The sequence below is a fragment of the Toxotes jaculatrix genome, chromosome 4, assembly GCF_017976425.1.
Source record: "Toxotes jaculatrix isolate fToxJac2 chromosome 4, fToxJac2.pri, whole genome shotgun sequence".
NCBI lineage: Eukaryota > Metazoa > Chordata > Actinopteri > Toxotidae > Toxotes > Toxotes jaculatrix.
In genome coordinates, this window is record NC_054397.1 from 19,583,869 (window position 1) to 19,597,508 (window position 13,640).

At 41.8% G+C, this 13,640-nt stretch overlaps 1 protein-coding gene across 4 annotated transcripts in view; it reads right to left on the reverse strand.

Moving 5' to 3' along the window:
• The window catches only part of crebbpa (CREB binding protein a), a 43,073-nt gene that overhangs the window by 26,918 nt on the left and 2,515 nt on the right, over positions 1–13,640 (reverse strand). For all 4 annotated transcript variants that reach the window (XM_041036110.1, XM_041036109.1, XM_041036108.1 and 1 more), the window contains exon 2: positions 3,987–4,711. In XM_041036110.1, coding sequence (XP_040892044.1) covers positions 3,987–4,711 — 725 coding nt within the window. The remainder of the gene's footprint in view (positions 1–3,986; positions 4,712–13,640) is intronic.

A 13,640-nucleotide genomic window follows, 5' to 3' on the forward strand; every position in this document is an offset into this window, starting at 1 on the left:
AGTCTCCAGCTTATTAGGTACAGTTAGCTGTAACAAATCCAACCTAATACAACAGTCCTGCAGTATATCCAAATTTCATCGGGGTTATAATGGTCACTTTTTATTGAGATAGTTTTAGAGATTAGTTGAGTCAAGTATATGATCATTTTGAAGAATAATACAGATGCTGCAGAACTGTACTGACCTATAAAGAACAGTGTTTTTGTTTAGCCTATCGTCATTGATATAAATGAGGCCAAAATAATAAGGACAAAATACCAGAAACAAAATAGAAACCCACTACATTCCAACACCAAAAACTGCATCCTCCAAAATGATCATAAACTTGAACAGAACGTCTGTAAAACTGCTTCCACAAAAACATTATAACCTCCATTAAATGTAGTATTTATTGCACAACTGTTGTATTAAACTTTATTAGTTTTAGCTTGGTGGACCCAATAACCTGCCAACTGGGTGTATATTACAATGAAATATAATTACAAAAATGTTACAAATGAAATTACTGTGATAACAACTTCACCCATATTGCCCACCTTCGAGAACCATGACTGCATACATTAAGATCTGAGGTGCCATGGGGATTAAAACCCCAGTTGCTGCCATGCTTTACACACTGATCAACTTGCTGCTAACTCATCCACGGAGCTGCTGAGAGACCAGACCAGACTCTGCTATGCCAGGCCAGGCTGTATCCCCTCAGGCTGTTGACATCGCTCCAACAGACCAGATAAAAAAAAAGACCCAGCTGAGACGACCAGACACTGGCAGCCTTTCAACACAGCTGAGCAGGCGGACACACACGGTCACGCACGCACACACACAAATGCACGCCCCCACTGCTTTGCTCTTCCCATTCAGCCCCCTCGCTCTCTAACACACTCCACACATCGGCAGGCGGGACAGTTGCCACCTATCATCTCACCGCTCTGCTGCCAGGCCAGACTATTCAGCTGAGCTGCCCTCCCTCCTCCTCCCTTGCTGCACTCGCGCTCTGTCATTCTAACTGATTAAGTGGTTTACAATACCTGTCTTCCTCTACGTGACTGACAGGGCAAGCAGCCATCCAATGAGCCAGAGAAAGCGAGGGGAGTGTTCACGCATATACAATAACAAAGGAGCACGAGGCGGGAAGGAGTGACAGCAGCCTCACACCAACACAAATGCCCAGAAAGAGATTTACAACCTACGATTAAAGCACAATAGAGGAAGCCACACACTAAGACTGGGTCTAGTGGTTTTCTCCTCTAAAGCCGTTGGTGACATGATAATCACAGCAGACCAGCTGAGCTTACAACACACACACACACACACACAGGCCTCCTCCATCAAAATGTTGAAAGCATCTTGATGCACAGTGCTTTCACCAGTCAACCTAACGCAAGCAGAGGTGGTGGGCAGGGCATAAGGCCTAATAAACGTAGATGTGCTTCCAGCCCCTTTTCAGAGTTTTTGTATGTTGTGGTTACAGTATGTGTACATACTATATTTAAGAATGAATCTCAACACACACATTGACTATCTCTCCATGTCTCTTCTCAGTAGCTCACGGCATCCGTCTGTGTGTTGTGGTTACATATCTCTTTAGTGTCTTGGCTCTGATGCACAGCCAGTGCAATAGATGGCTTCCTGCTGATTTCCTGTGAAACCACACTGGTGGCAAGCTTATGTTTAAGCAGTCAATGACACTATGAACTCTCTATCTCTCTCACACTTGTACATGTGACTATTTAGTCCCAAGACTAATCTTAACAATGGCTGAGCAGTTGACAGCCGTGTCAATATCAGCTACTTGCCAAAAGTGAGAGTAGAGCTGCCAAATGTGGAGTGTACATTTCATTTCTAAACAATCAAGAGTGCTGAAAATGAGAATAGAGAAAGACCAACAGAGCAGCCAGCTAGGCCTGTCATAATTATTACATAATCACTTGACTGTGATTACTTGAGCTGACTGCTGAGATTTGACTTGCGCTCTTTTAATAATTTCATATCGTTGCGCCTTCTTCTGCACTGGTTTAATGGCATTCAAGTGACCAAATTTCAATGAGGATCTATTGGCTAACAGCATGGATTTAGTTAGCACGACGGCGCCGCTGTGGACACATTTTGATTTTAAAGCAAATGAAAAAGTAGACCTTGAAGCGATTTATTGGATTTGCTCCAATAAAGTGTCAGTGAAAGGTGCTAATACCACTAATGTAAAAAACTATCTACAGATCAACCAAGCCACCCAGTTCTCCAAACTTGGAAAGACAGCCCCAGCTGCAACTATTGCCAAAGCTTTCGGATGTGTGTCTAAATATAAATGTGATAGTACAAGCTGGCGCATGCTAACAGACTGTGTAACATGGTATATAGCCAAATAAATGCAGACATTCAATATGGTTGAAAAACAAGCATTTGGAAATGAGGGAAAATTTTGACAAGCAGTACAAATTACCAAGGGAAAAAAATTCAACATCTTATTCTTCAAACTGCCATCAACAACTTATACAACCATTATAACAATATGATATTGTCAAAGATTTAAAATAAATTTTTCCTCAGCCACTACAGACATGTGGGCAAGCTCAAACATAGTCACACAATAAGACTCTCAAACTCAGTAATGCAACTCTGTTAACTAAAGACCAGTATTTGACAAATTAAGAATTTAATATTTGATGAACATGAGCAATACTGTTGATACGTGAAAATGAATCAAATGGGTCTTATGTCTATTAAAAAAAAGAAAAAAAAGGTGGGGTCAGCGATCGAGTTATGTAATGTGTGTGCCTGTACAAGTACCATGGCAAACCTATTGTCATGTAATCTTTTTATAATGAACAAACGTCTAAACAAATGTGCTATCTTTCCAACAGGATGTCTCTACACAATACTGTATCTCATGCTCAGAGCAATCACACAAGGATGAACGCCACAAGTACAGGGGTGATCGCCACTGCCCACTGCTGAGGTTATTAATGAATATCAGCAGTACGGTGGTAATACACCAGAGGTGTCAAACCTGTTCCACAAAGGGCCGGTGTGGCTGCAGGTTTTTGTTCCAACCAAGCAGCAGCACACCAGACTTGACTCATTTAATCAACTGATCTCAGTCTTCAGAAAGCTGATTGGTCAAACTGTGTGTTCTTGATTGGTTGGAACAAAAACCTGCAGCCACACCGGCCCTTTGTGGAACAGTTTGACACCCCTGTAATACACCCTAAAGGCAGCAATGTGCCAATAAACCTGGAGAAGAAGAAGGCAAGCCTATCTAAACAATTCTGCTTTGAAAAAACATCAAAAGAAAACTCTGACAGTGTTTTCTGAAGTGGGAAAAGCAGTTAAAGTGTTGTGTAGCTTTTAAGACGCACCATAGTTTTTTGTGAGAAACAAAACCTTGTTTACTGTGAAAATTCCTCAGAGTACTTTCAATTTCTGCTGTGTCACTGCAGTAACAAAAAATTTGCATGTACGTAGTCATGACACCATGCTAGCCCATCACATTAGACCACATGGTGGTATGATGGTTCTCCATTGTCCACTAATGTTACTTTTATTCCAAAATAAGAGCATGAAAAGTAAATTAATCCAGGATTGACTAATTAAGCCTCCACTTGAGTTCAAAGTTTTCATTTGAATGAGAATAAACAAGATCATTTTGACTGGTTAACGTCTGGATCAGTCAAGCATCACAGGAAGAACAGAGCTCAGAGCACCAACACGCAAACACAAAAACTCATCATCATCATCATCATCATCAAGCTTATTAAGTTTGTCTGTCAGGAGTCTACACGCTTCCAAGGGGTTTACATTCATTTGTGGCCAATGTTAAAAGAGTTTCCTCCCACGCTTCAATCCACACATCCCATGAATGACAAGTTGATAATTCTATGTAAATGATGAATCAGAGCCTGAGATATATTTCCTGTGATCCTCAATACACTGTAGCCCTACAACCCATGTGCACAAACACTATACTGAAAAGAACGGTGATGACTCACCTTGTTCATGTTGCCTGCTTGTTGGGCTGCACTGAGGGTGGCATGAGCTCCCATCTGCTGCCCTCCCTGGGTGAGTGTCTCCGCCAAAGCACTACCAGCTCCTCCAGGTCCTGGTGCGGCTCCCTGCATTGTCGGTCCCTGGTACTGCATACCTGCTACTCCTGCTCCTCGTCCTCTCCCAGCTCCGGGTCCGAGACCACCGTTCATCACCTGCCCAGGTTGGGGCTGCCCTCCCTGGGACAGCAGCCCAGCATGGCCCTGGCTATTGTTAATCATGGCCTGGTTGAAGCCTGCTGTGTTCAAGCCCATTGTTGCAGTATTACTGTTGTTGTTCTGTCCTGCTATTCCAGTTGGTGTTCCTGCTTTTTGGGCCTGGGGGGACGGGTGGTTGTTGGGGGAGCCTTGGCCAAGGGGGCTCTTACCCAGCGGTGTGCCCAGCTGAGGCCCCATACCGCCTGGCTGAGGGCTAGCTGAGTTAAGCCCTGCTCCTGTAATACTGGAGGTGCTACCGGCTCGAAGGAGCTCTGAGAGCTGCTTGTGCTTGGCGGCTGCGTCTGGGACAACAGGGGCGCCGCCACCGCCAAGGCCCGCAGGGTTGCCACCAGCTCCAGGTGCTGCTCCACCATTTGAAGGCATCCCACCCATCAGGCTTATATCTCCACCATTAGGGATCAATTCGTCTGGAAGGTCATTCTCCAAATCATCCCAGGATAATGATCCGAGATCTAGGTGAGAAGAAAGGGATGAGAAAATGAAGATTAACACATTCACTTTCCTAAGCCACACTGCCTTTGTGGTTTGTTAAATAAGCCTGCACAAGAAGCATTTACTGCCAAGTATTTTTATCTTCCCCATGTATCAATGGCAACTCAACCAACAAATCAGCACACATGTCAAAAATCAAATCCTCTCAGTCCAAATGTTCACAAACCCTCCCAATTATGGGACATTAATGAGCCAACATGCTATCTGGTGCTGAACTCTGGCCTTGTTCCTGCAGCACAGGACAGAACCAAGACACAGCGTGATAATAAGAGCATCGCTACTGGCTGACAAACACAGTGTGACAACGGAGAGAATCCAGCAGCACTCAGGGATCCTACTGGGTGGTGGAGGAATATTTGTGTCACACCATCCAGAGGTGTGAGCATAATGCCGAGTGCCTAGGGAGCCGTGGTTTGTTTGAGATGAAGTGATTAAGACAGCCAGAAAAGATGAGGAGGTGTGGGTGCATTAAGGCTGTCCTCGATGAATAAAACCACCTCTGTGACTTATGAATTAGTTGGACCTGGACAAATGAAAAAAATCAAATGAGTTGCAGGGTGTCAATGTTCGCATTTGGTGCGTGAGAATATACTGATTTAATGTCCTAAGGGGGCATCTCAACCATTTGTTCTATATTACCATTTGAGAGTTGTTATTTGTGTATGAAGTACGATACCGCTGATGGGTTTTTCTAGAGTTAGTGTTACTTTTAAAACTGAGCTGCACTGTGAGGTTGGCAGGTCACATGTGGTTTTCAATATGAAAATATGTCAGTGACATGTCAGAGGTATGTGAACACACCGTAATATAAGCGTCACCTGCTCACCTGCAGCTCCAACCAGACCACCAGTGTTTGGTTCCTGTTTACCACTACTCTCTTGCAATACAATCTCTTGTTTTATAGAAATTATCAAAATTCATCATCGGAACTGAAAAATAGTAAATCAACTGCAAATCCTTTAAATTAGTAAGATACTGTGCGGTATTGTGCACATGTAAGATGCACTGGCAGGGAATAACCCAATCATTTTTAAAAAATTATAGAATTTTTAAGTAACCTAATAAATCATTTAATGGGATAATGTGAAGAAATAAAATTTTCTTCTTTTAAATAAGCCTCAAGCCACATTCAGACTGACTTCAGCTGTGAAATAAACACAGCCCTAGTGGGAGAGCCAACACAGATAACTCTGGCAAAAAAAAAAAAAAAACACATGGTCATGCAGCAAAAAAGTTTAACCAGGCTCAGCATTTTTCCAATTTTGCCAACCTTTCTACTGGGTTGCCACAAACAATAGATAAATGACTCTGTTATGGCATGTGATAAGCCTTAAAACTTACAGATCCATTACTCAAACTGGACTTCCTAGTTTGTATTTCAACATATGTCTCAACTATACCTGAAGAAACACACCTCCATCAACCCTTTGCACTGTTTTAACACAGGGTTTTTGGTTTTCAGTCTGAATGCCCACTAAAAGCTACATTAAGTTTCCTTGCAAGACTGTAGTAGGCTAAATCAATTGTCAGCCCATCCAGCTAACTCATCTCTTCAGAAGCGTTTATTAATCTTGGACAAATTTATCTTGTAAAACAACATATCCTTACCTTGAAATAAAGACAACATGAGTAAGAGACCAGAGGCCATAATCAGAATGCATGCTCGTGGCTGGCAGCGCCATGGCTAACAGAGGAAGCAATTTACTGCAGCTGCACAGGTGAAAGTAGTGAGGGTTGAGGAATGATACTTTATCTAAGACATATCCTAATCAAATACAGCTATCACTTGTCAACATATGATGAACGGGGCATTGGTCTTAATGCTACAGGATGGGAGAGGGCAGAAAGAGTGAGGCAGTCAAACTCCTATCCACCGTCTGCTGCTGCTGCTGCTGGATGTCTTCATTGAGATTCAGTCAGGATCCTGCCTTTAATGAGGGCACTGGGCCTACGCACTTTGTTGAGTAAACACAGCCTTCCAGATCTGCCATGCTAGCCTGCTGTCTGTCCGTGGCATCAGGCAAGCAGGTGCTCCATGTGGTGGAAGCTTATTTAAGGCTGAAGGAACCATCCATCTTTCCCTCACTCGCTCCTCTCAGCCCATCCTCTCTAACCAGCGGCCACATGGATACTCTCAGAGCAGCAGCATTCACTTCGACCACATGTGCTCAGGCCTGGCCAGGCATTCATTTCTGAATGGGGACAGGGAGACACACACACAAACACACGCACGTGTTCACACACATACACACTGTGCGACCTTGCCCCCAGGCTCCTTGGCTGAAGACCAACGATGCAAAGCAATGTTTTGGTTAGGTAGCGCCACATGCAGTCAGGGGAGCCCCAACCAAGTAAGGAGGGGGAGGGGAGACAGAGATGGAGTACTGCTCTTCTCTTCGTACATACTTCTTTTTCCCTCTTTTCCCTCCTTACATTTGCTTCCTTTTAATCCTTCCTTCTTATGCTCTTTTACTTAATTATCCCCTTACCTTAACTGACTGATCGCCACAATTCTCTCTGCTTTTTCCTTTTTTATCCCCTGTGGCTCCTGTCTGGGAGCTGGTGGCTATAAATACCCGCAAAACCAGCCCCAGCAGTGGTCCAGACTGAGGCTGTCTGTCATCTTGCCTTAGGGCTGAGTGTCTGGCCTGAGAGGGACAGGTGCAGCATGGCTGCTGGCAGCCTTTCACTTACTGTTCAGTATCACAGCAGGGAGAGAAAGAAAGCCACTTGGGGCAGGAAGAGCAATCTATCCTCTGCTTTTTCAACAATACTTTAAGGTTCCTTGGAGGGGGTAATAACACTCTTGAGAAGGTATGCCCGTTTAAGAATTGTGATACTGGAGGGAGGTGTGGAGAAAAGACATGACAAAAGGCTAGTCAGCTATGGCTGTCTGGATTATTTCCTTTTTCCCTGAATGTGAAAATAAATAAAAAATGAATTTCCATGTGACCGTGAACAGTCAATGATACTTGCATAATAAACTATCAAACTTCAGGTTTAAGTCTTTTAAACCAAGCATGTAGGATTTAACACTACATCCACAGACAAACATGTCAGCTACGCAGCCTGAACACCACAGCAGCTTTGTTTACAATCCATCTAGCAAGTCTACACCAATTCCAATCACTCCATTTGAACTTGGGTAAACCTTACATTAGAGCGTCGTCTTTCATTCTTTTCAGAACAAGTCATTTTTGGTCTCACGCCTGCATGTGCTGCAGTAACTAAAGTGGGGACTTGAGGCTTCTCTGTGCGCAGCCACCTAGCTAGTGTCTACCGCCAGCTAGCCTGTGATGTGAGGCGTTTAGGAACACCAGTAAATTATAGCAAACACCCAGAGTCTGCATGTGAGGCGTTAAGGCGACATCTTTAACCCTGTGAGACCTGAACTATGAAAGAATGGTCAGAAAATTCTAATTTTTCAAATATGAACTCTTTATTTGTCCCTTTGACAAAATGTAAAAAAAAAAAATTAAAAAAAAAAAATTCTAAGTATATTTTTTGTTTGTATCACACATGTCAAAACATTTAGAAAAGTGAGGAGTGTCTACCAGGAGTCAGTATACGAGCATAAGAGTTCATCTAAAAGGGTTAAATGCAAAGTTTATGCTTGATGGTGATGCAATGAGTCCCAGAAATGTGGGTATCATATATGATACGTACGGGCTCACAGGGTTAAATTGCAGCTACAGAAAATAACCTGGGTTACACTCTCTCCCTGTAAACTGCATGAGTCTCTGCATGTACAGCAGTCACATGCAGAGCCACCCACCACCATAAGTAAATTCTCAACCTGTGAAAAACACTGTAGTGAATGTACAGAAGCGCTGCCTTTTTAAAAACAAAATTATCACTCAGGATACTTTTCAGTGAACAGCAGCATCTCCAAATGAAAACCACTGGGGGGCAAATTCAGCCAAGTTTGTTCATTTTCCTGACTAAAGTTATGCTAGGGGCATGGATCTCCAGTTTTATCATTTAATAACCATTTTATTTCATGTGTACTGTTGCAGTCTTTAAGTATTGCAGCCTCATAGGGCCACTGGGCTAACTACAGACACCTGATAGCTACTGACAGATTATGGTAATGTTAGTCTTGACACAGCTTTACACAACAAAAGTCCTAGAATAGACTGAGAAAACTAAACAGGCTTTAAAAACAAATTGGAAACCAGTCATGAACTTAGAAAGCACTGTAGCTTTCCCCAGACTACCATTCAACCAAAAACTACACCAAGTGCTTGAAATGATTTGGTTTCCCCTCTTATCTGGTTGAACGTGCAACAGTGAGTGGAATCACTTGAAGCTGCACAAGAGAGACATACTGTACAAATTTTATATTGATAAGTTGACACAAAACAAGATTTTTTGATTTACAATTTGGACGATTGTGGTATAGCAAAAATGTACATTTTAAACTTTAAAATAAATGTAAATTTAGGAGTTCACTGCCCTGTAGGCTTATTCTGACAAATCACATCATTAAATCCAGTAGCTCCGGCGAGATAAAATTTAATAGTAGAACATTATTCAAAAGGAAATCTACATGGGGAGTTAGCTAGAGGAAAGAGTATTGTCAGTGTGCATCTGTTGCACAAGAGGGGCCTGGACAGAAATTAGCCTATCTCCATCACAACATAACAAAAAAAACAAACACTGAAATTTAAATACAGTTTTCAACCAACCAACACTTTAGAGGTATAATAACTGTAACAAAGGCAAAGAGAGCTTTATTTTTATCTAGCTCTTCTCACACTGCTCAATGAGACACACTGACATATAATCATTAAATGAAATAGCCGGATGCTGTGCACTTTTGGGTTCACTTGCTCCCAACACTGTGTGTTAGGAGACTTTCCAGTGTTTAATGGAAATCAACCACTTTTGACAGCTAATGTATCCAGAGCAAATAACCAAAGAAAGGCTCATAAATGAATATGTAGGATTTACATAACATTTTACATCACAACATTTTTGATCCTGATTCTTACAGATTGGCTCAGGACATCCCTACTACTGCCTTTAGGCCTGAACATCCCACTTCACCTGTGTCTCCCAACTTTGAGACAACCTGGACACTGACTGATGATGAGCCACAAACAGAAGAGAAAGATTATTGATAATAGGCAAAAGGTACAGGCAAAGTCACAGCAAACTGCAGCTACTGTGCTATGAAAGTTGTTACGCCTCTTCAGATTTTGCATATTTGTTGTGTCATTATCATTAATATTAACAATTAATATTACCCAGAAGTAAGTAAAAGCATTTAAATGTGTATGAGGCAACTATAACTCAAATACAATGGTGCCTAAAAATGCATGTATACAACTCTTGTGAAGCAAATACCTGCTGTAACATCACAAACTGGGGAGCAGTATTGTACAAGACATGCTTGGAAAATTCACTCCATAAACGCAAATGACATTTTGCACGATTACATGATGTCAGTTTTGTAAATTACCCTTGCCTATGAGGGTAAAAGGAGACCATCTGTGTGCAGCCTAGAATTTATGACCATGGACTGTATGTGCTGACACGCCCACCTGACAGGACACCCAGGGTACTACAAACTCAGCACAGCAGCATTTTTCTTTTCTACATAACTCAACCTGCAATAACTGTTTTCTAGGAGAAGCTGAAAGAAGGTGTTATAGAGCAACATTAACATTTATCTGGAGTTATGTTTCTGTCCTGCCAGTGAATGTAAAATGATTATTCGATTTTCTTCAGCTCTGTTTTGGGTCTCTACCAACTACTGAGTGAAATATCTGCCTTTTTAGAAGCTAAATACACTGCTACACTGTGTTCAGCAGCTAATCTCTTACTGTGTCTGTCTGCTGTTTGATGATGAGCAGTTAGCATGCACTGGGTTTTTACAGCTTTTTTTTTTCACTGAAAACAGCTGCCCGCCTCGGCTGACAACAACACTGTGAAAGCAGTGAGAGTGAACCAAAGCAGTAAAGTTGCAGGTAAACACTTACACACAGCTAAGCAAATTAATTACTCAGTGTTATTATGAAAATACCTATCTCTTAGAGTCACTTTAACTTAGCCTTTCACAAGCTCCACCTATGTGGTAAAGTAGCTAGTGTAGCTCCTCAATGACTCCTACGTTCTATAGTGGATTTTATAAACTTCTCCATTGTTTTTTTCCCCTCAGATTTCAATTTTCTTGTCACTCTCTTGTCTTTAAAAGCCTATGCCACACACTCTCTTGCTTCTCAGCTTTTCTGTCTTCACACCTGATCTATGCAACTTCCATGTATACTTCTTGAAAACAAATTTTATATCCTCCACACTCTTGATTTGCATCCTCACCAGGCTATATGCCCCATTAATTACTAAGTAAAAGTGACGTATGGAAGCTTACTGGAACGAGTCTCTCCCAATAAAAAATGTAAGGAAACCTGGTCAAATGCAGATGTAAGAGATTTAATGATTATTCAAAGCTTCCTTTAAAATCTGCCCACAACAGCTGGATAGAGCTGCATTCTCTAACCAAGTGCTTGAGGACACATCAAAATCACTAAAATATCAATTGCTATTTTCATATATTAAAAAAGTTTGTCTACAAACACAAAAAAAAATTTCAACCTCACCCTCACTCTTCCATACCTCACACACAGATGCAGACAGCTGCAGAAGTGCAATAAGCGCAAGTAGTTACGCTAGTTAATGGAAACAGATTGTGTTACAAAAAAGAAAACAAGTTTAAGCAGAAGCACAGAAACACGCGATGAGAGGCACTGAAAAAAAGTGACCTTACCAAAATTACCAATCAACCCATGAGGCAAACTAAACCAGCTAAAAATGGAGAGACGCTGTCACAAACACTTTACATAGGAGGGATTTGTGGGTCGTGACACACCACCCTCCATCTCCCCTCCTCTGCTCCCCCTTCATTTTTCTCAGGGTTTTTCTGGTTGCCCGCAGGCAGGAGCATAAATGGCTCCATTAGCGGCTGCGTCATGAGTTTACTGTCTGCCTGCTAGGCATTAAAGGTGCCATTTGCACAGTGGTAAGTGAACATTTGGGTGTTTGGGGAGGGGGGGGGGGGGGGTTCAGCAGAAATGGCCGTGAGTGACACATGGAGTTGAACAAAGATCTCAGAGAGGAATGTATCAAATATTCACTAGTTATGTTTTAGCACACAGTTATGTTTGTGGCTTTAATCGACATAAAGACAAACACAGAGTCCACAGACACACTGCACATCACTCAACACACACATTTAAACTTTGCCAGAGAAAAGAGGTTTATTAGCTAACAACCAGCCGTTTACAGACTATGATTGAAATGTGATATATTAAAACACAGCATTATTGGATGTACATTAACACATTTTAATACCATCAGCCATTATCTCAAGTTCAAATGAGACACTCCAATGTCAAGACATCTTAACAAAATCTATTCGCTCTACCAATTTTTTGTGAACAAGGGGCGAGGGGAGTTGAGGGACCCTGCAGGGTGACAGATGGCCTGAATAGGCAGACAGGGGCACGTGTTTGCTCTCTGCCACAACAATAAAAGGAACCTCCCCAAACTAACACAGAACTTGACTACATAAAGACATCACCAGTACACAGTGACTGCAAGCATATATGCTCTACCACACACGCAAGTATGTAAAGCACAAACACCCACCCCCCATATAAAATGAGCTACATTACACTCCAAAATGGGGCGTGCAACTCAAACGGGCTCCACAGCAAAAGGCAAAGGCCAAATGTCAGGGCCGAGGGGTGCTGCTCACAAAGCTCCAGGCATGACGGCCGTCAAAGAGTCAGAGCCAACTCTTTATCTGCAGTAATTTACGGCTGATGATGGTGTGTTGCCCAGTGCTGTCCCACGGGATCTGTTAAGTCCCAATTGAAACTGGAAAAAACTATAAAGAGGAGGCGGGGCAGGTTTAATGATTGATCACTGCAGACATGTGGTGCCTTTGCCATTTGTGATGGGCGTTGTAATTCACTGTTGTTGTGACTGCTGTTTTTGTTGAAAGGCTGTCCAGCTATTATTTTTCTTGCAGACTAGACAAAATTAAACTCAATTAAGAACACATGCCATTTGATCGATGTAACACCCAAGAAAACCTTTAGCTTAGCTACAAATACATACAAAAGCATATACCTTACTCTGTGCATAATGTGCAATAGGAGTTCTATACCTTTACAGCTTTATTTAGATATTATATCAAACCATACTTGATTGGTCCATATATAAAGCCTTTTCCCCCTGAAAAATGATGTATGTATAGTGAGGGATTACATACTATACCTTTAAGTTTTCACAGCAGCAGGCCAAGTAAGTTCTGGCTCATGTTTCCAGCTTTAGGTTAAAGCTACATTAATCAAATTTTTTCCACCAGGGAGCAGAAAACTTTAAAATTCACGTTGCCTACTAATCAGCCTGCACATATTACTAGCTTATTAAGTTTATGGAATTAATGTGTTATAAACCATTTTGACATTTGCACACTTATATGTATATTGGTCTTTAGGCTCTCTTTTAGTTTTCACCAAATCCTTACAAAACTTTAACTGATAGATGGTTTGACTCTTTTCACCAACTACTTCATAACTTTGTTGTTGGGTGCTGGGCACAGAGTGAACCTTCAGTTTACCTGTGCTTTTTTTTTTGGTGGAAGCAGTTGCTTCAATGATGCCAGCACACACTCAACCATACAGTATATCTGCAGGCAGCAAAACCAAAACAATGACCTACAAGAGGCTAAAAGTTAAGTCACTGTGATTTCAATTCATTTTAGTTTCAAAAACATCAATTCGTGAAGGCTTAAGAAAGTTATGTTGTGTTATTAGTTTCTTATGCCTTAATTTAGTAAGCAAAAGTTGTCACCCATCCGCCTTAGGTACCTCTGCTATC